Raw genomic sequence first — 24,819 nt, forward strand, 5'->3', positions numbered from 1 at the left:
CAGAGCCAAGGAGAAGCGCCTCGGCCAAACACGGTGCCCAGCCCCGGACATTCCTCTAGCCGCCCGTAGCCGAGAACAGCAGCATTTAGGCGCAATGCACTAAGCCAGAGAATTCTCCAGAACAAAAGACTTACTTTGTCTCGCCCTCCACCCAGGCAACAGACAGCCAGCCAGGCATGAAGCCAGGGTCGCGGGAGAACCACAGGATGACCAGCAGGAGGAAGCAGATCAAGACGTTGATCTCTGCGAAGGAGAAGGGCCCCAGCTTCCTGTACTCCTCCTGGAGCACCTCGTAGGCAGCCTTCTCATTGCCCTGCTCTGGCTTGCAGCCCCAGGATTTTTTAAAACTAGAGAATGCAAAGGTGAGAGAACAGCAGGGCAGGTTGGTTGGCTCAGGTGCTGGTCGGACAGAGCCTGAATCTTGCACGGCAGAATGTGCCAGAAAGACACACGGTGCTGCCTCTTGCCTGCTGGGGGACCTGCAGCAAGTCCCTTCCTCCCTCTTTCCTCCTCCTCTTCCTTCATCTGCCTACCCTGCCTCCCAGGATGTAGAGGGGAAAAGTCTCTGTTGAGAGGCTAGACAGTCTTGGCAGGTGCCCAGTCACCTGGAGACCAGCTGTTCCAGGGTCACCTGGGGGAAGGCCGTAAGAAGGTCTGGAGCCCACTCAAGTGGGACCAGGGCTCCCTCTCATGCTCCCCAAGTCTTCCTCCTCCCCCCTCGATCTGGAGCTGCCTTGGATGGTGCCGGGATGCCAGCCCCCAACACCGAGGAGGCTCAGGAGAACACAGGGAGCAAGGACAGGTCCCAGCAGACTGGGCCAGTCAGAAGCAGGATGAGTCCTTGCATTCCCGGGAGCTGGAGGTATAGGATTAGGGATTCAGGAGACCCTGGAGTTAGCAGCAGGCATGGCTGGGCCAGGAAAGAAACCAGCCCAGTCTCTGCTCTTGGATGGGCCCCCTAGGGATGATGCCCATTGTCCAGGGTGCCTGCAGGGCCTCCTGTAGGGTGGTGCTGGCATGGGGAGGGCAGGAAGGAGGGGGGTGTAGAGGGTAGCTTGGCTGTGGGGAGCGGTAACCGGGTCACTGCTGTGCGGGATGTGGGCCTCGAAATATTCTCTGAGAATTCCATTCGTGCCTTCCTGTTCCGGCCACTGTTAGTCTGAAGGGGGGGCCGGGCCACGACCATTGCCCTGAAGAGCTCTCCCTTATGAGAGTACGTCCTGGGGCCAAAGGAAGGCAGGGGTTGGTGGAATAAGCGCTTATTCCTGGAGCCAGTGCTGGACCTGAACTGCTTTTGAGTGTGAGAGCCATGCCGGTGATGGTGGCATGGCCTGGAGCACGGGGACACAAGGATGTCAGGACACAGCCTCTTGGGGTGTTCAGGGGTGTGCAGTGATGGGATCTCAGGTCTGTACATCTGGCAGGATCTCCCTGCTGGACAAGGGCAAGGCTGTATGTCCCAAGGGTCACCCTCTAGAGCAGCAGTCCCCAACCTTTTTGGCACCAGGGACCAGTTTTAGGAAAGACTGTTTTTCCGCAGACTGGGGATGGCGAACGGTGGGGAGCTGCTGTAAATGCAGACGAAGCTTCGCTCACTCACGCTCACCTCCTGCTGTGCAGCCCGGTTCCTAACAGGCCACAGACCAGTACTGGTCCATGGGCCGGGGGTTGGAGACCACAGCTCTAGATCATCGATTGTGGGGACCACCCTGCTCATGTGGGAGGGGGCCTTTTTGCTTTCATGGCCTTGGATTGGTAAAGTCTGTGCTCTAACAAGCACCAATCTGCTGCCATTGTCGTCCTGGAGATACCGGGGCTGGGCCAGGGGCTTCAGGTTTCCAGGATGAGACGGTGGGATTCCCAGCTGCCCAGCAGGGGTTATAAGGAGCCCAAGCCAGCATTTGGTGCCGGTGACACGTCCAGACACCACAGTGGCTGCAGACTGTAGTGGAGCTGCATGGAATTTGCAGTCAACTGAGACTGGTCCCTGACGGTGGTGCCACCAAGCCTTCAAGACCCTCTGGCCACTGAGCAGTTTCCCTCCCATCTCTGGGTTAATTTCATCTGGTGACTTCCAGGCTGGCATGAGATGTGGGCATATGGATCCAGTTGGCCTGTGAGAGCCCTGGGGTTGGGTGGGGACCACAGTGTCCTTCTGCAGCAGAACGATCTTCACTATGATACACCCCGGTGAACTTGGACTGAAGATACTGTAGAGCCAAGGAGGGGCAGGATCCTTGATGCCCATGGCAGGGGTCCAGAAGACCCCTCATCCCTATTGCAGGGGGTTAGCCTGGTTGGGACAGTCAGGTATAAGCCGGTAATAATGTCCTGCATAGTTATTGGTAGTCCTGGGCGGGGGGTCTGTGGCCCCCTTGGCTAGATAAAGCTCAGGAGGCTGCCCATAAACTCAGTAAGATACAGTTTTTGTAGATTAGGCTCGAGGCCAACACCTTGGCATTGTTCTCCACAATCATCTAGAAGAGGAACTCAATTCAGTAAGACGTGATAGTAGAGGCGTCTCCTGCAGCTGAGACAGGTAGCTCCCCGGCCTCAGGTGAGGCTCTGCAAGAGGCCATGGAGGTGGGCAGGGATCACCTGGTCCTGGTATGTGGCCGGATGTGGCCTGGGACGGAGCATTGTTCCCAATTTTCAAACGGAACATAAAAGCTGTCCTCTGCCTTCCAGATCTGGAACCAAAACGAGGCTCCTGTGAGCCACCCTGTCAGGAAGGGGTGGGACCGTACCGTAGCCATGCACCCCCACCGTGAGCAGGCTCCGGAGTCCCAACGCAGCAGACACTGTCCAGGTCCCCTGCTGGTCAAGAAGAGCTGACAGAGGCCGTGCCGGGCTGGACCAAAACAGCAGCTACAGGTTCTCGGCTGCGAGTTCCCAGGGGCCTGGCATCCATCTCTGGCCAGACGGAAGGCTGATGGTGCCCTTGTGGTCTCGGTGCTGGGCCAGCTCCCTCCTCTTGCTCAGGAGGCCTTAAGGTTCTAGGGTGGCCCCCAGGCCCCCGCTGGTGCTCCTGACACCTAGTCATGCCTAATTTGGAGGCCGCCCAGGCAGCATCCCTTGGCCTCCTCAAGAGGGGATGTAAGGAAGTGGAAGCCAAACTGCCTGGGTGCAAATCTCAGCCCCACTATGTCCAAGTTACGCAACCCTGTGTAGGTCATTTAATCTCTCTGTGCCTCAGTGGCTTTATCTGTAAATTGGGAATAATACTACTAGTACCTACCTCACAGGTTGTTGTGAAGATGAATGAAGTTCATATACGTAGAGTGCTGAAAATAGTGTCTGACACATAACAGGCACTCAACAAATGTTGGTCACTGTCATTTCCATTGCCCCGTGGGGAGACACAGATGCCCACCTACAGCAGGCTCAGGGCTAGCTCCTTACTGGCCTGCTGGATGGATGGGAGCGAACGAGCAGGACTTTGGTCCTGGCACAGATTCGAGCAGCAGGGGAGAGAGGGCTGCTCTCAAAGCCACGCTGTGCAGACAGCCACGGGAGCAGCTTCCCCTCCACAAGGGGCCTGCACACAGGCGGGGTGGGGTGGGGTGTAGGAATGCCTACTACTATTATTATCATTATTATGGCCATTTTCAATGTGTATAGCAATTTTTTAACAGCAGTTTTCAAAACAATTCCTCCTTCAGAAGAAAACTTAGAAAAATGTTCCATTTTCCCCATTAAATCACAGGTTTCCGTGGGCACTTTTGCATCTCAGTTCTGCAGTCTCTTCCCTCTGGTCACAGACTCCCCTGTTTTTACTTGGCTCGGGCTCCCTGTGAATGGAGGCAGCGCATACCCACTAAGCTCAGAGCTAAGCATGTTCTGTCTCCGTGTGACATGTCACCTTTGCACCACAGAGAAATCTGTGTCTTTTAAAAGAACAACAACTTTTTGAAGGTCTTTGTCAGCCACACGTCATGGTTTCTGACCAAAGTCTGGCTGCTGTTCAGGGTGACTCCTGATGTCCTCGTCACTGTGCTGGGAACAGGAAGGTAAACTTTCCAGGACCCGCACGCTGCTGGGAACAGCACGGGCGTTTGGTAATGGTCTGGGTTTGGATTGATTTGAACGTCATCCGGTTTGCTGTGACCTGGCCTAATGGACCCGTGTGGACAAGAGGAAGTTTGTCCAGCAGTGCGGCTATGGCACATGGGGACAAGGTTCTGTTTAACTGCTTTAACCCACCTGGCTCTCCCTCCCTGGGCTGGGAGCTGTGCCAAGTGCTGGGGTCAGAGAGGCCCTGGAGGCGCTCACGGTCAGGGAAGGGGTGGCACTGGAACATGAATGCAGGTGCCATGGGACAGGGCTGTGACGTGTCCAGGGGAACGGGGTGGGGGAGAGTCGGGGAGGCAGCACTCGAACTGGCCTTGAAGGCTGAGGAGGCAGGAAGGCGGAAGGCAGGACACGGCGTTCCAGCAGGAGGGAACAGCGTGGCAGAGGCACAGCGGGCACCGGGGTGGTCGGAGCAGGCGGGCAGACCAGCGGGAGGCGGGGCTGGAGAAATGGTCAGGCCACACACAAAGAACCCTGTGGACTCGCCTACTGAGTCTGAGGGGTCTTCCGCAGCCGCGTGGTGTAGACTCTGTTCCGGGAGCAGCTCCGACTTACTTGAATCTCATATAAACGCACTGGAGCCACAGCCAGGCGAGCAGCAGCATGATCAGCATGTTGGGGAAGGCAAACCCGAACCAAGAGGCGAAGTTCACGAGGTCTTTACTGTGAGGAAACAGCCTGGAAGAAGAGACACTGGTCCACACCGCAGCTCAGACACGGAGCTGTGCAGGGCAGGCCGGCCCTGCGTGTGGGGCCGGAGCAGCAGCCGGGCCCTGAGAGGTGGGCCGTATGGGGGCCACGTCCTCCCAGGTCCAGCCACCCATGTCCCCTGCCAGGCATTACCCCCCCAATCAAGGGGGGGCCCCAGAACATGGCCGCAGCACAAGACAAGGCTGAGGAATGACCGGCCAACCTTTCTGCTAAGAATCTCATGGAAGGTATGAAAGGTACAGCCCATCTCCCCAGGAAAATGCACCTTGGTACACACACATGCACATAATGTGGCCGACACCCTCAGGAGGTCCACGGGGCCTCAGAACCCTCACCCTGTGGGTTTCTGCAAGGGAAGGGCCCCCTTAGCGAAGCAAATCTCAAAAGCTTCCCAGGCTGGGGGCTGGAGAAAGGTCACTTCCGCCTCTGGCTCCCCACCCATCCCGGGGCCTCTCCCAGCCCCAGGGGCTGCCTCCTTTAGCTCCACGGTGTCAAAGCAGACACAGAGGTTTCCCCACTCAGCCCAGACAGGCTGCTCTTCCCAAAGAAAGATAAGGGAGAACCATAAGGATATCATTATAGAAAACATTTCCAGGATCAAAACAGTCTGGTTGTGAACCTCAAGCGTCTGCCCGGCCGGGCTCCAGGCCTGTCCTTTCTCCTCCCAGCTCCTGTGCCAGCTGCACTCCCCACCCCTGTCCGGGGCTTTTGTCGGCACAGCATGGGCACCACCTTATTTTTGTTCCTGCCACTGCAATTTGTACACACCTCAATTAATGCATTTATGTACCAGACCCGCCTGGAGCTCTCCAGGCCTCTGCCGCCCTCAGCAGACCACAGTACCCCAGGGGCAGGGCCCAGGCTTCTCCCGCTTCTGGAATCCCAGCTCTACCCAGGCACAGAAATGGGGTCCTGGTGGCCTCTGTCCCTTTGTGGCCAAGGCTGGAAAGTTCCAAACCTCCCCCGTGGTTCACCTGGGCCTCGTAAGGGGACCTGTCACCCCAAGGGCAATTAGTGGGGCTGTCGTGAATGAAACAGCAAGGCAATGAGTGACGCATCTGCAGACCCCGATATCAAGGGACCATCACCATTAACAACCAAAGTCGGTGAGCCAAAGGGAGGGCGTCTCTTAGAGGTGTCTATTTTTTATAAGTTTTACCAAGGACCCGGCATCTGGGACTGCACTGTCATCCCCCCATGATTTTAGCTCAGAGTTCAACCCACATTCCTTCTCTGAGCTGAATCCCTGAGCCCAGGGCTGAAAGGAAGGTCTCAAGCCAGGGCAGGAAGCTGATGTTAGCTCCCCTGAGAGCTTCTGAGTGGATGCAGGGGTGCAGGGACACAGAGACTGGACGGGGACATCTCTTCCCCTCCCTGCCAGGCTCCAGACCAGGCCTGGCTGTCCCCAGCTCCAGGGCCCAGCTGAGGAGGGAGGGTGGGGGTGGGGTAGGTCCCTCTAGCCCTGGGGCCGACTTTGTTGTCCCCAGAAGGTGTGGCCAGTGACTCACTCGCTCATCTGGCCCAGGAGCACCACGTTGGGTCCGGTCCCGGTCAGGGTGGCTGTACCCCCTATGCTGGCGGCATAGCACACACACAGGGTCATGGCCTTGCATATGTTCTTCCTGTTGCGGTCTTCCTGCTGCCCCAAGACGGGGCCTTCAAAAGTCACCTGGTTCCCTGCAGTGGGCACAGTGCTGTTATTAGCTGAGCCAGTCATGGGGGGCTTCCCGCCCAGCCCCTGACCTGCCGCTAACCTGAGGACTGGGACATCCCAGTCCCACCAGATCCCTTCTCATGCGCTTCTCTGCCTCCAGCCCAAAGTCTGCCCCCTCTGCCTTCCCAGTCCCTTCCCACGGCTTCCCCAGGGCTCCTCAACGCTTTCTCGATGCAACTGAAGACAAACGCCCCTCTCCTGCCTCCCTGCTGTTGCTCAAGCTGCTCCCTCCATCTGGGGGGCGTCCACATCCACCTCAAATGTCCTCCCCTCCTAGCAAGGTCTCTCCCTTTTCCAAGTTCCTTCAGTCAGGCCTATGGTACCCCCAAGTCAGATGTTTCCTGTGAGGGGCCTATTTCTGCTGCCCCACTGGGCTCCGTGAGAGGCTGCAGTAGGGGAGTTCCTGGTTCCTCTCTGTAGCCCTGGGACCTCGCCAGTAGGTGCTCAAAAGATGCCCAAATGAATAATCAACGAACACATGGATTTGTGAGTCTAGCGGGAACCAAGGGTGGGACTTCGTTCTGAGCTCTACTAAAGGATCTAACTTTGATGCCGTGATCCCATTCCTAAAACTTATAAAAGCAGTATTATCTAATTTTTCCCCCTATGCATGTTTAAAGGAGGGCTCCAGGAAGCAGGGAGGGAGGGGGAGGTGGCAACAGAGAGGAAGTCTGCCATCGTGGCCCCGGCAGCGCCCAGGCCGGGGGCTCACCTGGCAACTCGCCGGCCTTGCCCTTTTCCACCAGCTCCAGTGCCCTGAGGCCGGCCTCGGTGGCTGTGCTGGTGGCTTCCATCTGCTGCAGCATAGCCTCCACGATGGGCACCATCATGGCTGTGGTGGCCGTGTTGCTGATCCACATGGACAGGAAGGCCGTGACGCCCATGAAGCCCAGCATTAGCCTGCAGATGGGCAAGGAGGGATGCCGGAGAGTCCCCCGCAGCCCTGCACCCCCGGGGAGCAGCAGAGAGACGCAGAGACCAGTTCGAGACTGGGTATTCTAACAGGGGATTAGAGTTTGGGTGCCTTCCATCACTCCCTCCTTCCCTTCTCTCCCTCCTTCCCTTCTCTCCCTCCTTCCTCTCTCCCACACACATCACTGAAGTCTACTCTGCTGGCTGCTGGGGCCACCAAGAAGCCTTGGACCCAGTCGTGGTTCTAAGGAGCTCCCCGTCTGGCAGGGGAAGCAAGGGCATCCAGATGGTGCCAACTCAATATGCAGTTTACCCTTGTATGTATGACCTGGGGTACGCTGGAGTGACCGTATGTGCTGATAGTTCCAGCTGCCACTTCCAGCTGGAAGATGCCACTGAAAAGTTCAGAGGGGCTAAGCCCGGTCTGCCTGCAGGGGTACGGCCAGCTGGGGAGGGAGCTTGGGAACATGTAACCTTCCTGGCTCACCAGCAGTATCTCCCCCCACCGCCATTTCTCCCCACTCACACACTTCGCCCCCTCCACTTGGCGGTGCACCCATCCAACAAATAGTATTCAGAAAATACACTCCCTTTGCTTCTAAGCCCTGCTCCCTCCTCTGCCATCTGGCTGGAAAATTCCTGGTCCTTCACAGCCTGCTCAGACAAGTCCCTGCTCTGGGGCCCTCGCAGTGTACCAGGTGGGGCTGGCCACACCCTTCTCCATCCTGCCTCCTACGCTCATCACTGTGCTGCACTCAAGGCACCTGTTTCCATATCTGCTCTCTCCTTAGGACTGACTCTTGTCCTTGGCTCCACACACCCCAGCTGTACAAGGCCAGGGACAGAAGGAGCATGGGGGCTCAGGGTGGGTGTGCCCTTCCGCAGTCAGGCTCCTCCTTGGGGATGCTAATTTGCCTCCCTGAAGAAGGGACCCAGTGGCTGCACTGCACCAGGGCTCAGGCTGGTGTCCATACAAGTTGACCTCATGGGCCCACAGAAACAAAGGCCAGAACCCAGGTTAGGAGGAGGCTGACAGTTTGCGTGGATGTGGGTTGTCTTAGAAGGGCCATGGCTTCTACATGATGCTTTAAGGCACCAAGGGAGCCTCACATACAGGTCCCCCCAGGACGGGCAGTGCCATGGACAGCTGGAAGCCATGCTCACAGGAGGAGCCAGGCAACAGGAAGGGGCAGAGAAGCACGTGCTCAGTCCTTGGATCCATGAACAAAGCTCTTCAGCACATGCCAGAATGATGCCCACTGTGGGGGCCTCCCACCTGCTGTTGGAGAAAAGTTGGCCACTCAGAGGGGCTGGGAACAGGAATTCTGAGGGCTCCAAGGTCCACGTTCCTGAGAGCTCGTGTTTTTGGAAAATACAATGGTGTGGCCAGCATGGTGGCTCCCACCTGTAATCCTAGCACTTTGGGAGGCTGAGGTGGGAGGATCCCTTAAGGCAGGAGTTCGAGTTCCAGAAAATGCAATGGCTTTTGATTTAACCTTATAAGCCAGTCACTAGAGGGGATCAATGCCATGAAGGGTGACAGAGATCACAGAGCCACAGCGTCCTCTGTGCAGGGGAGCCAGAGGCACCCAGGGAGCCCCAGGTATAGTCACCGGGAGGGTGGGCACAGTCCCTGACAACTGTGAAATGACCTGCTGCTGCCTGCCAAGGGCTGGGCTGGGGACACACCATCCTTTAGGGAGCACATTGTCTCAAATGAAAGATGTACCCCGAGTTCCTGTTTAGAGGGGACACAGGCCTTATCAGAGAAGCTGGGTGTCCAATCCCCATGTGACCATCAGCAAATCACTTCACCCCCCTGCCTCGCATTTGCCTACAGAATGTGGGTGGTAAGAATGACACTCAGCTCTCAGAGTTCGGTGCGGATTAAATGAGGTGATACATAAGCCCCCAGGATCATGACTGGGGTTGTAGACACTCAGTGTCCCCATTATGGCCGTGATAATGATTATAGCAACTCGTGGGTTGGCTGGAAATGGCCGGTGTGCCGACTGGCGGGGAGATCTTGGAGAAGCGGTGAGAAGCTGAGTACCGAGTGATATGGGGGAAGATGAGTGAGAAGCTGCTTTGCAGGGGGCATAGAATCCCAGTATTGGAGAGCGAACTTTCTTGCTTCTTCGGAGCTGGAGAGTTATGCTACCTCTGGCCTTCTTTTCCCTCAAATCCCCTTCAGGCATGGCTGGATCCAGCCTCCATCCAACTTGCTCCCTGAGGAGCCCTGCAGCCGCCTCCCCCAGGAAGCCTTCCAAACCTGCAAGGATTCTTGCTGACCTGTCCCCTCTGGGTTCAGAGAGCCCTTAGCTACTGCTGCTCCTCACATGCTGCCACCACCCCTCATGCATCTGGTCTCCCCAGCTAAGACTGTACCATGTAACATGCCCCACCCAGGGGCCAGCCTGGTCTGTGCCACCCTCCCCTCCCCAGCCCTGGGCCCCTGCAGAGCCAGTGGCGAGAGAGAGAGAGAGAGAGAGAGAGAGAGAGATGTCATTACTGTGCAGGCTTGGCCCCCACCCAGAGGAGCGTCCGCAGGGCGATCCTCTTGTGCAGGTTCCAGTGCTCCACAGCCACAGCCACCATGAGGCCACCCAGGAACAGCATGTTGGTGTCCTTCATGTACTCAACACACACCTGGAGGGTGGCATGGAAGCTCTGTCAGGGCACAGGGCCACCCAAGAGACAGGCAAGAAGGCCGGATGCTGACTTCAGGGACAGCTTGGGAGTTGGGGGACAGGGGAGGGAATGCAGGCTTGGGGTGGCTCTGTCTTCATGCCAGGGAGACTCCACAAATGGGGCTCATCTGGTTGCCCCAGGCCTGGGCAGCTCAGAGGGGCTTGGAGAATGAGGCAGTTGGAATGGGAAAAAGCGGGAAGGCCCCAGGATCCCCTGGGGCTGCTCACCTCTTTGGAGTCCAGGATCTGGAAGAGTGGGAAAAGGAAGACAGGCATGAGGGAGGTGACAGCCAGAGGGATGACTTCTGTGCACCAGTAAATGGCCATGAGGATGATGACGTAGGCACACCTGACAAACTGAAGAGATGGCCTGAGGCCTCGGCATGTGGCTGCCCCACTCCCCCCACCCCCAGGACGCTCTGGACAGCTGCTGGCAGGTGGCAGGGGTGGTTCGAGGACAGCGGTGTCATCAGAGGGAAGCCCCTCAGAGTCATCCTGTTCCCTCACCCCAGTCAGTACAGCACTCCAGGGTTAGGACAGTAAGCGAGGTGAAGAATCTGTCACCAAGGACTCCTACACACACACACACACACACACACACGCACACACACACACACGCCTCTCTGCTGTGTGGTTCCAGGCAAGTTCCTTCATCTTTCCAAACGTTGGACTAGTCACCTCTCAAAAGAATAGGAAGAAAAAGTAAAGGAAGGAAAAGGAAGAGGAGGAGGGGGAGGAGGAGGAGGAAGAAGAAAGAGGAGGAAGAGAAGGAAGAAACGAAGAAAATACAATTTTTAATGACATATTGTAAGAATTAAAATCATTGTACAAAGTGCGTGCGATTCTTCTCCATTCCGCGTAGTAGGTGCGATTTTCTCCAGGTTCCCTTTCAACCCTACTTCTTTCTCTCTGCATTCTAGGATTGTCACTTTTTCACAGGGCTACGTAATCTTCATATTGACAATTTTTAAAACTCCAAATATTTCATAAGTTTGAGGGATCATTTCACTTTTCCTTTGCCTTCCTGCAGCAAAATAAACGTGGTTTCTTCTCTACCCTCACGAGGGTGCTTTGCCCACCCTACTTTACTGGGCTCACCTATTTTTAAATGGATCCTTAGGAGAGGCTCCCTGAAGCCCTTCCTGGAACAGCTGCTCCCTCTTCCTAATTCCTTTCTCAAAGGGCTGCTCGACTTTTTCTGCTTCCAGGAATGAACGTGTCCACCAGCTCATCCAGAACACCTGGCAGCACTAGTGTTTTCAAGGTTGGGTGGTTGGTTGGTTTTTTAAATTACAATTGAGAAGATAGTGCCTGGTGTCTTCACTGGCATTTCTCTAATTACTAAGGTCCCAAGCTGTACTATTTGTGTGAATAGCTGATTCCCAGCCTTTAGCCACTTAGCCAGAGGGATCTTGGCTTTGGGGTGAGACGGGGACTGGGTCCTTCACTCCCTGTCCGAGCCCCTTACTCCCCGTGGGACTTTGGGTAAGTGATTTAACCTCTTTGGCCCTCAGTCCTGTCACCTCTTAAAATGTGGATTAAAATACCCACCTCCCTAAGTGGTTTTATGTTTCATCAGTGTCGTTCTTATAATCCTTATTGATGACCCAGATTCCGCCCTCTCCCTCATTCCAGTCCCCTCCAATTAAATCGGTCACTAAGAAGACCTATAGCTTCGATCCTCTTCCCCCCTCCCTCCTTCATCCCCATGGCCACCAACCCCTGCTCAGGCCATGCCTCCTGCCTGGATCTCGGCAACTCTCTCATTTATCTTCCTATTGCAACAGCTCACACTGTCCTCCCTCTCTCTCTTTGGCAAATCTGATCATATCACCCCCTTGTTTAAAAGCCTCCCGTTGCCTTCGGTACAAAACCCAAATGCCATAGCAGGACTCACAAGACCCTCCGTGATGGACCAGGCCCATGGACCCCTCCAGCCACATCTCCTCACCCATTGACGCCCAAGTGCCAGCCACCCCAAAGCACTTGCAGTAACCCAGGCAGATGCTGTCCCGCTCACAGCCTCCTTCTCTTACCTGCTCCTGGGCCTGGGGTGAGCACTCAAAGTTCAGCTCAGAGTCCCTCTTGGATGCCTTCCCCAGCCCCTCCATGCTCTGGTTTGTGTCCTTCCTCTGAGAACCCCAGCAGTTCCCCCCAGCAATTAGCACACGGGATTGTCACTGTTTCCTGTCTCACCACGACCAAACTGTGCAACTTGAGGGCACAAACAATACAGTAAGTCCTCACTCAACGCTATAGACAGGTTCTTGGAAACTGTAACTTATGCATGAAATGATGTATCACAAAACCAATTTGGCCACAGGCTAATTGATATAAACAAGAGTTAAGTTCCTATGGCATATTTCTGATCACAAACACGTCACCAAACTTCCAAACAAGACTAAAACACTTCCAATATTGCACATTAAAATAAATGTGAGTGATACGTACATTGAATAAAGATTAATAAAAACAAGCAAGATAACTATTTACCTGCTCATTCCAGTTCAGGGTCTCAAGTGGCCAGAGCCTATCCTGGCAGTTTAGGGCACCAGGTGGGAACGTGCCCTGGCCACGCTGCCGCCCCATCGTGGGACACACACGTGGGGGAAACAGGCAAACTCCACACAGACATTGGCTGAGAATCGATTGTTCTCATCAATGTTATAATGAAACAATATCGAATGAAACGAGTTATTCAAGGAGCTGCTGTATTTGTAGATTCACTCCGTCCTCAGCTTCCAGAACAGGCCTAACACTTAGGAGATCGCGGCAAACGCTTATTAAAGGAATCAACAGTATTCATCTGAGTCGAGCTTTGACAAGGCTGCTGAAGAAATACGTACCTCTACGCTCTCAGCTGTTCATCATCGCCCAAAAGAGAATGTATCGTATGCACAAAACGTTGCAGGAAGACTTAGAAATTCCTTGTCTGGGTTGTGTTATCAGCCACAAGAAATAAATCTTTCTTCAGCATCCCGTGAGCAACCCGGGGCACCTCCCTACTGTCTGAAGCAGGTTTCTCAAGCTAAGCACATCGACACTGTGTGTTAAATGACTCTTTGTTGGGGGGGGGGGGGGCATGCTGTGCCTCTAGGTGGTTTAGCAGCATCCCTGGCTCCACCCATGAGATGCTAGTAGGACTCTCTCCAGATGTGACAACAATAAATAAGTCTCCAGATTTCCCAAAGGTCCCCTGCTGTGTGGTGGGGTTGGGGGGAGAAAGGATCCATGCTGGTTAAGAGCCACTGAACTAAAGGCAGAACAGCAGTGTGGTGCGAAGCCGAAGCCCGGGCTTAGACACCAGGCAGGCTTGATCAGGATCCACTGTCTGCTGTCATCCCGCCCCTCAGCGGCCACTAACTTCTCTAAGCTTTGGTGTCAAGGGTGTACCACGGGACAGGCAATGGGAGGGGATCCCCTCTAATGGCCGGCAATAAGAGGTGTATGGTAGGGAATTTTAAAACAATAATACCAGCTAAAAATCAGTTTGCTTCTTATTGTCATCATGTGATAGCAACTCCGAACAATGTCATTAATAAATTACTCCTCCTACTCCCAATCCTGACCCCTCTCCCTCTGGTTTCATGTCCTCCTCTGTGAATGGAAGGTTCGAGAGTGCCCGTTCTTAACCTATGGCACACAAAGTCCTGCGTAACTTTTTATCCTCTAAACTTAGAAGCAGTAGATGGCACGCTAACCAGTTTTCACTGCGTGTTCCTGGAGGGGCCAAACACAACCATTAGAAAAGAGGTGACAACACAAGGCTAACTGCCCCTCACCTCCGTACCACCATTAGGAAGCCCAGGAGGTGCTTGAATAACACCCGTCAACGCACGTGGCCCTCCCTAGATGGAAATCTCCCCCGGTGTCAGTGGAGAGGGCAGAGCAGGAAGGAGGATGGTAGAAAAGTCTGGGGAGGGACTGGTAACTGGGAGGAATGAGACGGCTCTACCTGCAGGGAGGGGCCCAGTTTCTGGTGCATACTTCAGAGCACTTCCCTGCAGCTGAGAAAGCGGCTGGAGAAGTGACGGAAGCTGAGATCCAAGCAAACAATGGGATTTCAATCATCAGTGCCCAGCACAGGGCATAATGGGCTCAATAAATACATGTGCACAACGGAACACACATGCAAATAAATTCACAACCAAATAAAACCATGGCTCATTATTTATATAATTATTAACAAGGAAGGGTGTCTCCAACATGTTACTTAATGAAAAACTGTAGACAAAACATACTCTGTGGGGGGGGGTGTGAGAGAGAGAGAGAGAGAGAGAGACAGAGTGCATTTATAGAGAGAGACAAGAGATTAATTGATTGGTTTCTGGAAAGATGTCTATCAAAATATTAATGTTAGGAGAGTTGAGGGCATTATCATTTTTGCTTTAAATTTTACAAATTTGTTCCAAAACCCCGGAAGGTGCCAAAAGAAAAAACATTTACAAATTTGTTTTAAAAAGATTTTTTAACACTTTAAATAAAATAAGGAATACAATAAATTTATCGTTCATTGTAATGATTTTTTTTTTTTTTTAATGACCCAGAGAAAGGGTAGAGAAAGTGGAGCAGAGATGAGGCCAGGAAGGAATCAAGGTGGAGAGGGGGGAAAAAAGAAGACAGAGGTGAGGAGAGGGGCCGGGGCATGGGCAGAGGGCCGAGTGCCCTGGATGTCACCGCCTAGTGGGGACAATGCCACTCAGGCTGCCAAAGTCCTGCTGGCTTCCCAGCCACTCTGCCCCTGCTGTGTATCTCTGGATTTTTTTGCACAGTGGGGTGGCCGTGAAGGGTGGGGGCAGGGAGCTCCTCAGCGATGACCAAAACAGAGGCACAAAGGGAGAAAACAAGAACATAGATGGGGTCTGGGCTCCCAGTCGCCAGTCAGTCGGAGGGAGAGCTTGTGACACAGCCTTGGGAAAGCCTCTCCCTGGGGTCACCTCTTCCCTCTGGAGCTTCACTCCCAGGGCAGCTTACACACACACACACACACACACACACACATCCTGAGTTGGGGTCTCAGCTCAGGGCCCACCTGTGTGTGTCAGGGTGGGAGGAGGGTCTCTCCTGGAGCAGGAAGGTCAGCCAAGCTACTATAATTATTCCAGGGAACATCACTCACTGCCAGCAGAACTAAAATCACAGCTCTCCTGCCTGCCTCCCTCCCACGGGCAATGCAGCCCCAAATCTCTTTCTACAGAGGAAATACGGCTGCTTACAGTTGTGGCAACTGAAGAGCCACCACACTTGGATCTGCTGTCCTTGCCCCATCCAGGGCCTGTGCTCAGCCCACCCCAAGGGCTCCTCCCAGTCTCCCCTCACCCATCCTAGGAACCAATACACTCCCTTTTCATGCCCAAAGTCTTAAAGTGTCAGAACCAAACAACCTTGCCCCATTGTACAGATGAGAACACCAAGGCCCAGAGAGTGCAGGGACTGGGCTAAAGTCACAAGGATGAGTGCATGGTGGAAGTCTGGTTCTCTTGCAGGTTGTCTTCCTGTCACCCCAGTGCACCCTCCTTCCCCCGGGGCTGCCCCCAGAGCATCCCCTGAAGAGCTCCTCTATTTCCCAAACCTGCCTGGGGAGGAGAGACGAGACCCTGAGGTTTCCTGTCTGGGCTGAAAGTGAAAGGGCCGAAAGAGGGAATGAGGAAGGAGCAGCCAGCAGCCACAAAAGGCTTCAAAGAGCTCGGGCCTCTGCCAAACTGGCTGTGCACAGCCCAGTGGAGCCTGGGCCAGGGTGCCTGGCCCTGCCCCCAGCCTGCGGCCCAGGCCATTCATTCTCTCTCTCCCTCCCAGGAGCATTAGGAGGCCAGGGCATGGGATGAGGCTTTGCTGCAACCCCAAGCTGTGCCACCCAAGGCGTGAGCTCTGGGAATGTGTCCCGCCTCCTGCCATGGCCACCGCAGGCAGCAGGCAAAGCTGCCCAACCCCAACCTGCCTTTCAGCCTGGAGCAGAATTTTGGCTCAGATGGGGCTTCCGTGTTTCAGAGCTGGAAAGAAATATGGATCATAAACAGGGAAACTGATGCCCAAAGAAGGGCCAGAGAGTGGCAAAGAGAGCACGCAGGATCCGCCTGGGTGATGATCTTTCCACATAGGTCCCTGACTGACGCCAAAAGCCACCTACAGCTTGGTCTCAACTGGTAAAGGGAAGACAGGGGGGACGGAGGGAGGGAAAGGCAAGCATCCCGGCGGGTGGCATTTGGGGGAGAAACATGGTTATTCACTCGGGAAATTCTGAGCCAGGGCTGAGCCTATGGCTGGGGTCTGTGTGCTCACTACTAGGTTTCCGTGCTTGCCCGGACGGCTGTTGTGCCCCGGGATCTGTGAACCCCAAGGTTGGTGAGCCTCGGGGTCGCCATGCCCCTCGGATTCTTTGCAGGGCACCTCCCATCTGGCACCTTGAGCTGCCGAGTGCGCGCGCCCCCGGGAGCTGTGCCCGCCAGGGAATCCGTGCGTTCCAGCTCAGTGCACCCAAGTTCGTGCCTGTTAGAAGGCAACCGGCGCCCGCGGTCCGCGGGGCTGCCTGGAGATGCAACTGACCTTGGCGGGCATCAGAATGATGAGTGGCAGCAGCAGGAGCGGGGTGACGAACAAGATCACGAAGGACTTGAACTTGGAGACATAGCTCAGCGCCGAGGCCATCGTGGGGGAGGGAAACTAGCAGGAGAGTCCAGTGAGGGGCAGCTGGAGGCTCTGCGGGCTTAAGAAGGGGCCGCAGTCACCGGGATTGGAGGGGGGGCGGCGACAACTCCGCCCCCAACGGTGGGGCCTCCCAGCAGCCCCGGGGCGGGGCCACTCCTCGGGGTCGGTGGGGCGCGCCTGCCCCCAACTCTGCCACCCGGTGGCGGCGGGAGGCGTCTTCGGACCCAGGGCTTCGGACCAGCCCTCTAGGGGCAGCCTGCGTCCTGGCACCTCGCGACTCTCCAAGCCTTTCCTGCGCTGCGTTGGACAGAGGCGCACCCCGGGCTGCCAAGCGCGCTGTTTTCGGTCATTCATTCTGCCCGCTTTGGCGTGCGGTCCCCTCCCACGTCCGCACCTGTTCTTTCCTGGGCTTTAGGGGTCCCGGATGAAAGTCTCCACCGGCCCCTGGGTCTACCAGATCTATCTCCCAAGTCCCCCCCTCCCTCCCCGCCGCCTCCCCCCCCCCCTTTCACCGCATAACTCCCGCCCGACACACCTACCCCGGAGGGGTCCCCCAGCGCCCTCTGCACCTCAGGGTCCTGCTTCCCCCAGTCCCTCCTGGCTGCCTGGCCGCGTTCGCCCTGCTCTAGGCACAGGACCCCCTTCCCCAGCGCGCCCTCTCCCACCCAGCTGGGGAGGCAAGGCCACCGCGAGCCGCAGCCAGGACGGCTTTCGCCCTCCAGCGGACACCCGCGCAGCCCGCGGACGCCCGGTCTGCCAAAGCGTGGGCTGCTGCAGGGGCACCCCGAGCCCGGCGGCGGCCGCTGCCCATCCCACCCAGGTCGCTAGTGCCATTTTGCAGAGGGAGACGGGGGTCTAGAGAGGAAGAGACAGAAACCAAAGCTCCTCTGAGAGAGCTGACCATTTATTCGGCCCTCCACCATGCATTCAGCTAGCCACAAACACGTACTGAGCAAGTGTGCTCCGCTAAGCCCTGTTTTGGAGACACGAGGGTGCAAAGACACCACCACCTCTATTACGTTCTTCTTTTCGACCCTTCTCTCTGCCTGTCGTCTTCTCATTCTGCAGCTTCCTTTGGGGAGCCTTATCCATGCTTGTGGTTTAACCACAGCCTGCCTCTTAGCGATTGCCACTCTCTGTCTTCAACCGCTGTGATGCCAGAGTCTCAGATTTCCAACCTTTCGCAGAATGGATGTGTCTCAGGCCCTAAGACTCAGCACACCCTGAATCAAGTTCATGACTCTTCCTATGACTTGCACCCGAGGACACACATTCTCCTAAACTCCTCCTGCAGTCGCCTCCCGTATGTCCTCCCCCTTCTGTAATTCTCATCTACGTCATCCTGGGTTCACCCTTCCCTCTTTCCCCCAGGGCGCTTAGCTGAATCGGTACCTACATATTTATTGATGTCATTTAAAAAACAGGTGGTACATGGGCAACGTATGTAACCTGAAATTCTGTATCCCCCATAAGATGAAATAAATAAAAAATAAAAATAAAAAAAATAAAATGTTACTCCTTTTCTTAAATGCCTTCAGGTTGGAATAAAATGTTGTTTCATTTTTTTAATTGACAAATAATAATCGTCTATATGTGATTTTTTTGATATGCATAATAATCACATGGGTACAATGTGATTTTTTTGATTTATGTGTACATTGAAGTGTGATCAAATTAGGCTAATGAGCATATTCATCACCTCAAACATTTATCATTTCTTTGTGGCGAGAACATTTGAAATACTCTCTTTTAGCTATTTTGCATGCACTGTACAATACATTAATTATTATGCATGATTTTTATTTCATATCTGCTTTTTTGGTCACCGTATGTCCAGCCAGTACCTATTCCAGTGCCTGATCCAGGACGTGCTCTCAAAACTTTCTCTGTGGGACGCATGGATGAGAGCAAGTAAATGATTTCAGTTAATACTACAACTGCTGCAGAGCGGGTCCAGGACAGCATGGACATGGCGCTACACTGCCTGGGTTTCTAGCCTGCCCTGTCTCATCCTGGCTGTGTGCCTCAGGCAAGTGGCCCTCTCTGAACTTCTCTCATAAATGGAGAAAATAGTACCCACTTTGATATCCAACAGCTGTTTTGAAGATTATATGAGTTCATATGCTCAGAGAGTGCTTAACACAGTGCTTTGATATATAGCCAGCTATCAGTAAATATTTGCTCTTGCGATTACATACAAATTACTCTGGGTAGCAGGGGGCTTAGGAGAAGCATCCACCAAGTCTGACTACAGTAATTGGGTAAGGCTTCACAGAGGAGGTAGCATTTGAGCCAAGACTATAAAGGCTAAGTAATAATATTCCAGACAGCAGTGGAAGCCAGTCAAAATTATCCCTGAATGAAAAAGAAGGTATTAAAGATTGTTGAGAAAAATCCCCTAGTTCAGGAATACCGGGGACTAAAGTGCCACAAAAACAGCAAAAAAGCTAAACATATGGAGAAATTATACCAAGTTAATGGATAGGAAGAGGAGACATTATAAAAATATCTATTTTTTCTTAATCCATAAATTCAATTCCAGTTAAAATCCCAACAGGAATTTTATTTGACAAACCTAAAATTCAGGCAGAATAGCAAGCAAGCCAAGAATAGTTAAGAAATCTCTTTAAAAAGGTGAGAGGAATTGCTATCAGACTTCAAGAATGACAAAGTTATAATACTTGATGTAATCATTAACTATTGGCATGAGGACAGAAAAACAGAACAGCAGAATAGAGCCTAGACATAGACCCACGCTTAGAAGAGAGATTGCACGCACGGTCCAATGCCTGCTCTCACTCGCTGGATCAATTAGCTTTTAGCAATATAGACATTTTTCTTTCACTAAGTACACTAAATACCTATAGGAGAAGTTTGATCATGATTTCTAATAAATTAATCAGTTTTGTGTGTGTTTTTGTTTTTTTGAAACAGGGTCTCCCTCTGTCGCCCAGGCTGGAGTGCAGTGGCACAAACATAGCTCACTGCAGCCCGGAACTCTTGGGCTCAAGGGATTCTCCTGCCTCGGCCTCCAGAGTACATAGGACTGCAGGTGCACTTCACCATGCCCAGCTAATTTTTTTATTTTTTGTGGAAACAGGGTCTCACTATGTTGCCCAGGCTGGTTTCGAACTCCTGGCCTCGAGCGATCCTCCCATCTCAACCCTCTAGAGTGCAGGGGTTACAGACGTGAGCCACTGTGCCTGGCATGGAATATTTAGTTTTAATAGTACATAATTATGTGATGCAAATTTTAGCCCTACCTGAATCATTTAACAAATTTTAACATTAAAACCCAGGTAGTAGGAGTCTACTTTTTGGCATGGAAGTTCTAAAATATGGTGTGTTTCATCAATTTGACCCCAGTTTCAATTTGCAGTTATTGGGGGAACCTGGAGAATGGCATATGGAAACTCTCTGCACTATTTTTTCGTAATTCCTTGTGAGTCAAACAGTTTAAAATAAAAAGCATTTTTAAATTGTAGTAAATAAAAAGCATACTTCAGACTGATGAATCCAATTCTTCCCAGCTCATATTTTATGGCTGATATTTGTAGCTAAGAAAATGGTGTTACTGATGAGATTGTGACATGTAAAGAGGAATGCATCTGGTGCCTAGATTTTCTTGGACTTTGGATATTTTCATTCAAGTTTATTTGCACTTGGCCATGGTGCATAAGTATATCAATGGATAGGGTTAGTCCAATGACTGGTCACAAGAACAGTCTTAGTCCACACTTTAACTTGGGAAAGGCATATTATTTGTAAACAAGCTTTGGTTGCTAAAAACGCAGGTCCTGAATGTTGCCATTAAGAGAGTATTGGTCAGCTTTCCCTAGATTAGACTTCCAACAGCAAATATTTATGTGAGTTCTGGAAGTCAGTTGGGAGTCTACAGCTTGGCAGCTCTGCTCCAGGCTGTGGATAGATGGTGGGCAGACAGTGGGCAGCTCCATATTCTTCTTATTCTTGACTGTAGGTCTGTTTCACCCAAACTGAGAAAGCAGATGCTCTTGGGGACATGCTGTTCTCATGGCAGAGAGCAGGAGCCAAGAGCACTGCTGGGAACTTGCAGTGGTACAGCATGCTTCACCTCGCTCACCTTCTACTGGCCAAAGCAAGTCCCATGGCCAAGTCCAAAGTCAGTGGGGTGGGGAAATGTACTCTGTCTACCGGGAGGGATGGCAAACGTGGGGGAATTAATAATTGTGAACAAATAATACAATCTACCACTCACGATAAAATAGTAAGTCCAGGGCAAGACACTTGCATCTTTTCAAAGTGATATGTTTGGAAATGATACCAACTTGTATGAGCTACGTGAGTTCAGTTCCATGAGTTATGAGTTCAGAGATGGTTGTCGCAGGGATGAAAATGAACATATCTATTCAAATTGGAAAATGAAATCAGACTCTTTTTTTTTTTTACAGAAAGTAAATCTGATTTGGATGATTAATTTGAAAGAAAAAGACTAACTTTGCCCATTAGGTTTTATAGAGGAGCTCAATTTGTAGCTCCAAGGTTTTGACAAAAGTATCTTTAAAGTAAAAAACAGAAAATCATTTTCTAGTCTATTGGCCAAGACATATTGAAATTAACAATATTTTAATTTCCCCAAATCTTTCAGACACCTTTCAGTGAAAGAGATATTTTATTATCATTTGAAAATCTTAATAAGGTCTTTTTTGGTATATGCAATGGTCTGAACGTTTGTGTTTCCCCCAAAATGTATACATTAAGATTCCAATTCCCAAGGTGATGATATTAGAAGGTGAGGTCTTTAGGACGTGATTAGGTCATGAGGGTGGCACCCCTATGAATGGGATTTGTGCCCTTATAAAAGAGACCCCAAAGAGCTAGTTTGCCTCTTCTGCCTTGTGAGGACATAGCTAGATGGTGCCATTTATGAACTAGAATGTAGGTCCTGACCAGACACTGAACCTGCCTTGATCTTGGACTTCCCAGCCTCTAGAACTGTGAGAAAAAAAAATCTCTTTTGTTTACAAAATACCCAGCTTATGGTATTTTTTTATAGCAGCCTAAACAGACTGACAGCATACTTCCCAAAAGTTAAGCAACAAAATGACTCTAAAGACTGAGCAACAAATACTTGTCCGACTCAGGTGATTACCAATTCTTTGCTGTTAACAAAATTGAATGAGAACTTAATTAAGCTGGCAAGTGATACAACATTAAAAACAATATTCTATGATAGAGCATCATGTGATTTTTGGTATATAACTTGGAAAACATTCATAGAATTGAAAGATGCTGCTTTAAAAAAATCTTCTATTCCCATCAACTCATTTACATAAAGTTTCTCAGATTTTACATCTATAGCAGAAAATTGGGATAGAATCAATGCCAATCCTGCTTCCTCCTAGTAATAAGTAAGATTCATCCATGACTAAACGAAAACACAAAAGCCCTGTTAATCTTACTGAGTTGCCTTTCCAATCATATTTTACTTTTTATGTGTAACAATTATTTGTAAAAATCTATGTTACATTTATGCTGCTTTGGTCAAATGCATACTAATAATAATTGTTATGATAACTTAAAGCAGGAGAAAATGTTGACATTTAGAGCCTTACTGTCCTAAGAAACTTTAAAACATTAATATTTCAATTTATACATATAGTTTTATTGCAGAAAATATGATTGGAAAAAACAGAAGACTTTAAATTAAAAAATATGTTAAGAGAGGTTTTATAAGTTAAGTAGAATGGAAATACAAGATAAACGAGAAAAAATAACAACATAAAATTTTGGTCAGGGAAGAGTCTGTATATTTTTAAAGTGGATAATTACAAGTGTCAAATTACTATGGTATTTATATTCCATTTGATACATTTTGAAAAGCAAAGTGCCATTTTTTAATTTAAATTATATTATTTACAATAATCAGACGTGACACTCTTTGCAAGTATTAGTTTGAATCACATAAAATTGTCAATATTCAACTATTTTCAACCTTTGACTATGGCAATTTCATATGTTTCAAATTAATATTGAAACTGATAATAAAAATTTTAGGTTCCAATTTTAAAATGTAGAAAGGGGGACATAATTTTTCCAAAATAATCTTAGGGGGAATATGATCAAGGAAGTCCAAAAATAACTGTCCTAGAAAAAAAAAATCTTTTCTTGCACTTATTACAAGGAGGCATATGAAAGAAAGTTTATAGTAACAATAGTATTGGCAAGAGCAAAAAAATTGAAACATCCAATAACAGGAGAATGAATAAATAAAGTGGAGTATTTTTATGCTAAATTTTTTCTAGCAGTAAAAATGAAAGAGTTAGAGGTAGGCACATAAATATGGATGAAGCTTATAAATATTTGGCAAAAGCTTTCAATATTTGGTGAATAAGCAAGTTACCAAATAATACAGTGTGATAATATTTTTGAAATTTAAAACATGCAATAGAGTACTCTATTTTGCTTAGGGTTACAAACAGAAGTTGTGAAAGTGTAAAGAATACGGGAATAAATAAACACCAAATTTAATTTTAGCCTAGTGGAGAAAGGCATGGGATTAGAGAGGGGTGGTTCAACTGCATCTGAAATGTTTTATTATTTTTAATTTGGTATGATACAGAGATGTTTATCACATTATCCTTTATCCCTTTAAAATATATTTTAAATATTGCACAATAAATGCTTCTAACATTTTTAAAGGTCCCATATACATTTAACGCTAGAAAAACATTAACCAGGCTCAAGGTATAAGATGAAGGAAGAATATCTCAGACAAAACAAGAAGAGTGAATGTCCCACTTACTACAAATTTAGTGCCCTCCAAAACCATCTATTTTTTTCCGGTGGGGAATGGTTAAGTAAGAGAGAGCACAGCCCAGGGATGAAAAGGGTATACTGTGTTTTCTGAAGTTAGGCAAAGTTTCTTTTTATCACTGTGTATATAAATGACATCACAATTGAAATGTTAAACTTTGATCTCTTTTCCAAATTGATGCTAGGTCCAAAGTTCTGTGTCGCTAAATAGTGTTAGTAGCCTTGACCAGCAAATCTGAAACCACGGATTCCGTTGAGCCGAGTGAGGCTTCACATTTTCCCCTTTGCTCTGAATTATGCAGTTCCCTGCTGAAAGGCATGTAATTCTTTTTTTTTTTTTTTTTTTTTTTGGAGACAGAGTCTCGCTTTGTTGCCCAGGCTAGAGTGAGTGCCGTGGCGTCAGCCTAGCTCACAGCAACCTCAAACTCCTGGACTTAAGCGATCCTACTGCCTCAGCCTCCCGAGTAGCTGGGACTACAGGCATGCGCCACCATGCCCGGCTAATTTTTTGTATATATATATATATTTTTTAGTTGTCCATATAATTTCTTTCTATTTTTAGTAGAGACGGGGTCTCACTCTTGCTCAGGCTGGTCTTGAACTCCTGACCTTGAGCGATCCACCCGCCTCGGCCTCCCAGAGTGCTAGGATTACAGGCGTGAGCCACCGCGCCCGGCCTGGGCATGTAATTCTTAAGTCCCTTTTTTCTCATCAACAGAAAAAAATGAAAATATTTGTGTGAGGGGGATGTCTTTCTATTAGTAAAATGTATACATTTTTATGGCCCATTTTGCATATCATTGTTAGAGATGTCATATGAAGTTATCACCTTCTGAATTTAGATACATTTTTTAGATAATTTTTTTAGATTTTTTAGATAATTTTTTTTAATAAAGAAAGTAGTCCGAATCCCAGATAAGACATCTGTATTGGGAACGGAAGGATGGGATTGGTGTGATCTATTTAAAAGAAAAACTCTCTTTTAGTTAGTAAAGAGGACTCATTTTCCCTCTTTACTAGAAGATTCTCAACAGTGCCTAAATACACAGTTAACGTCTATCTTAACAAAACACTCTCTCCCTTACACTCCCATCCCATGCCAGTCAAAGAAAGCCCTGTTTTTCTCATGGCCTTAGTAGCAAAATTCCTGGGAAGAGTTGTCTGTACTCTTTCCTCTCATTCTCCCTGGAACCCATCCAATCAGGATTTTGTGACTCCATCCAGACTATCTGTTAAGGTCACCAAATCACTGATTTAGTGGCCAACTCTCAACTCTCATCT

At 50.4% G+C, this 24,819-nt stretch overlaps 1 protein-coding gene across 6 annotated transcripts in view; it reads right to left on the reverse strand.

The window, feature by feature from the left end:
• SLC13A5 (solute carrier family 13 member 5) overlaps window positions 1-16,801 on the reverse strand; it is a 29,404-nt gene extending 12,603 nt beyond the window's left edge. For 2 of the 6 annotated variants that reach the window (XM_069482109.1, XM_069482104.1), the window contains exons 1-7: window positions 16,642-16,801; window positions 10,327-10,455; window positions 9,921-10,057; window positions 7,209-7,396; window positions 6,291-6,459; window positions 4,627-4,749; window positions 135-347 (exon numbers count right to left, since the gene is read on the reverse strand). In XM_069482109.1, coding sequence (XP_069338210.1) covers window positions 135-347; window positions 4,627-4,749; window positions 6,291-6,459; window positions 7,209-7,396; window positions 9,921-10,057; window positions 10,327-10,455; window positions 16,642-16,743 — 1,061 coding nt within the window. In that variant the 5' untranslated portion in view covers window positions 16,744-16,801. The remainder of the gene's footprint in view (window positions 1-134; window positions 348-4,626; window positions 4,750-6,290; window positions 6,460-7,208; window positions 7,397-9,920; window positions 10,058-10,326; window positions 10,456-16,641) is intronic. The other 4 variants (XM_069482107.1, XM_069482106.1, XM_069482108.1 and 1 more) reach the window with 4 other exon arrangements.
• Window positions 16,802-24,819: the final 8,018 nt, after the last annotated feature.

The sequence above is a fragment of the Eulemur rufifrons genome, chromosome 9, assembly GCF_041146395.1.
Source record: "Eulemur rufifrons isolate Redbay chromosome 9, OSU_ERuf_1, whole genome shotgun sequence".
Taxonomy (NCBI): domain Eukaryota; kingdom Metazoa; phylum Chordata; class Mammalia; order Primates; family Lemuridae; genus Eulemur; species Eulemur rufifrons.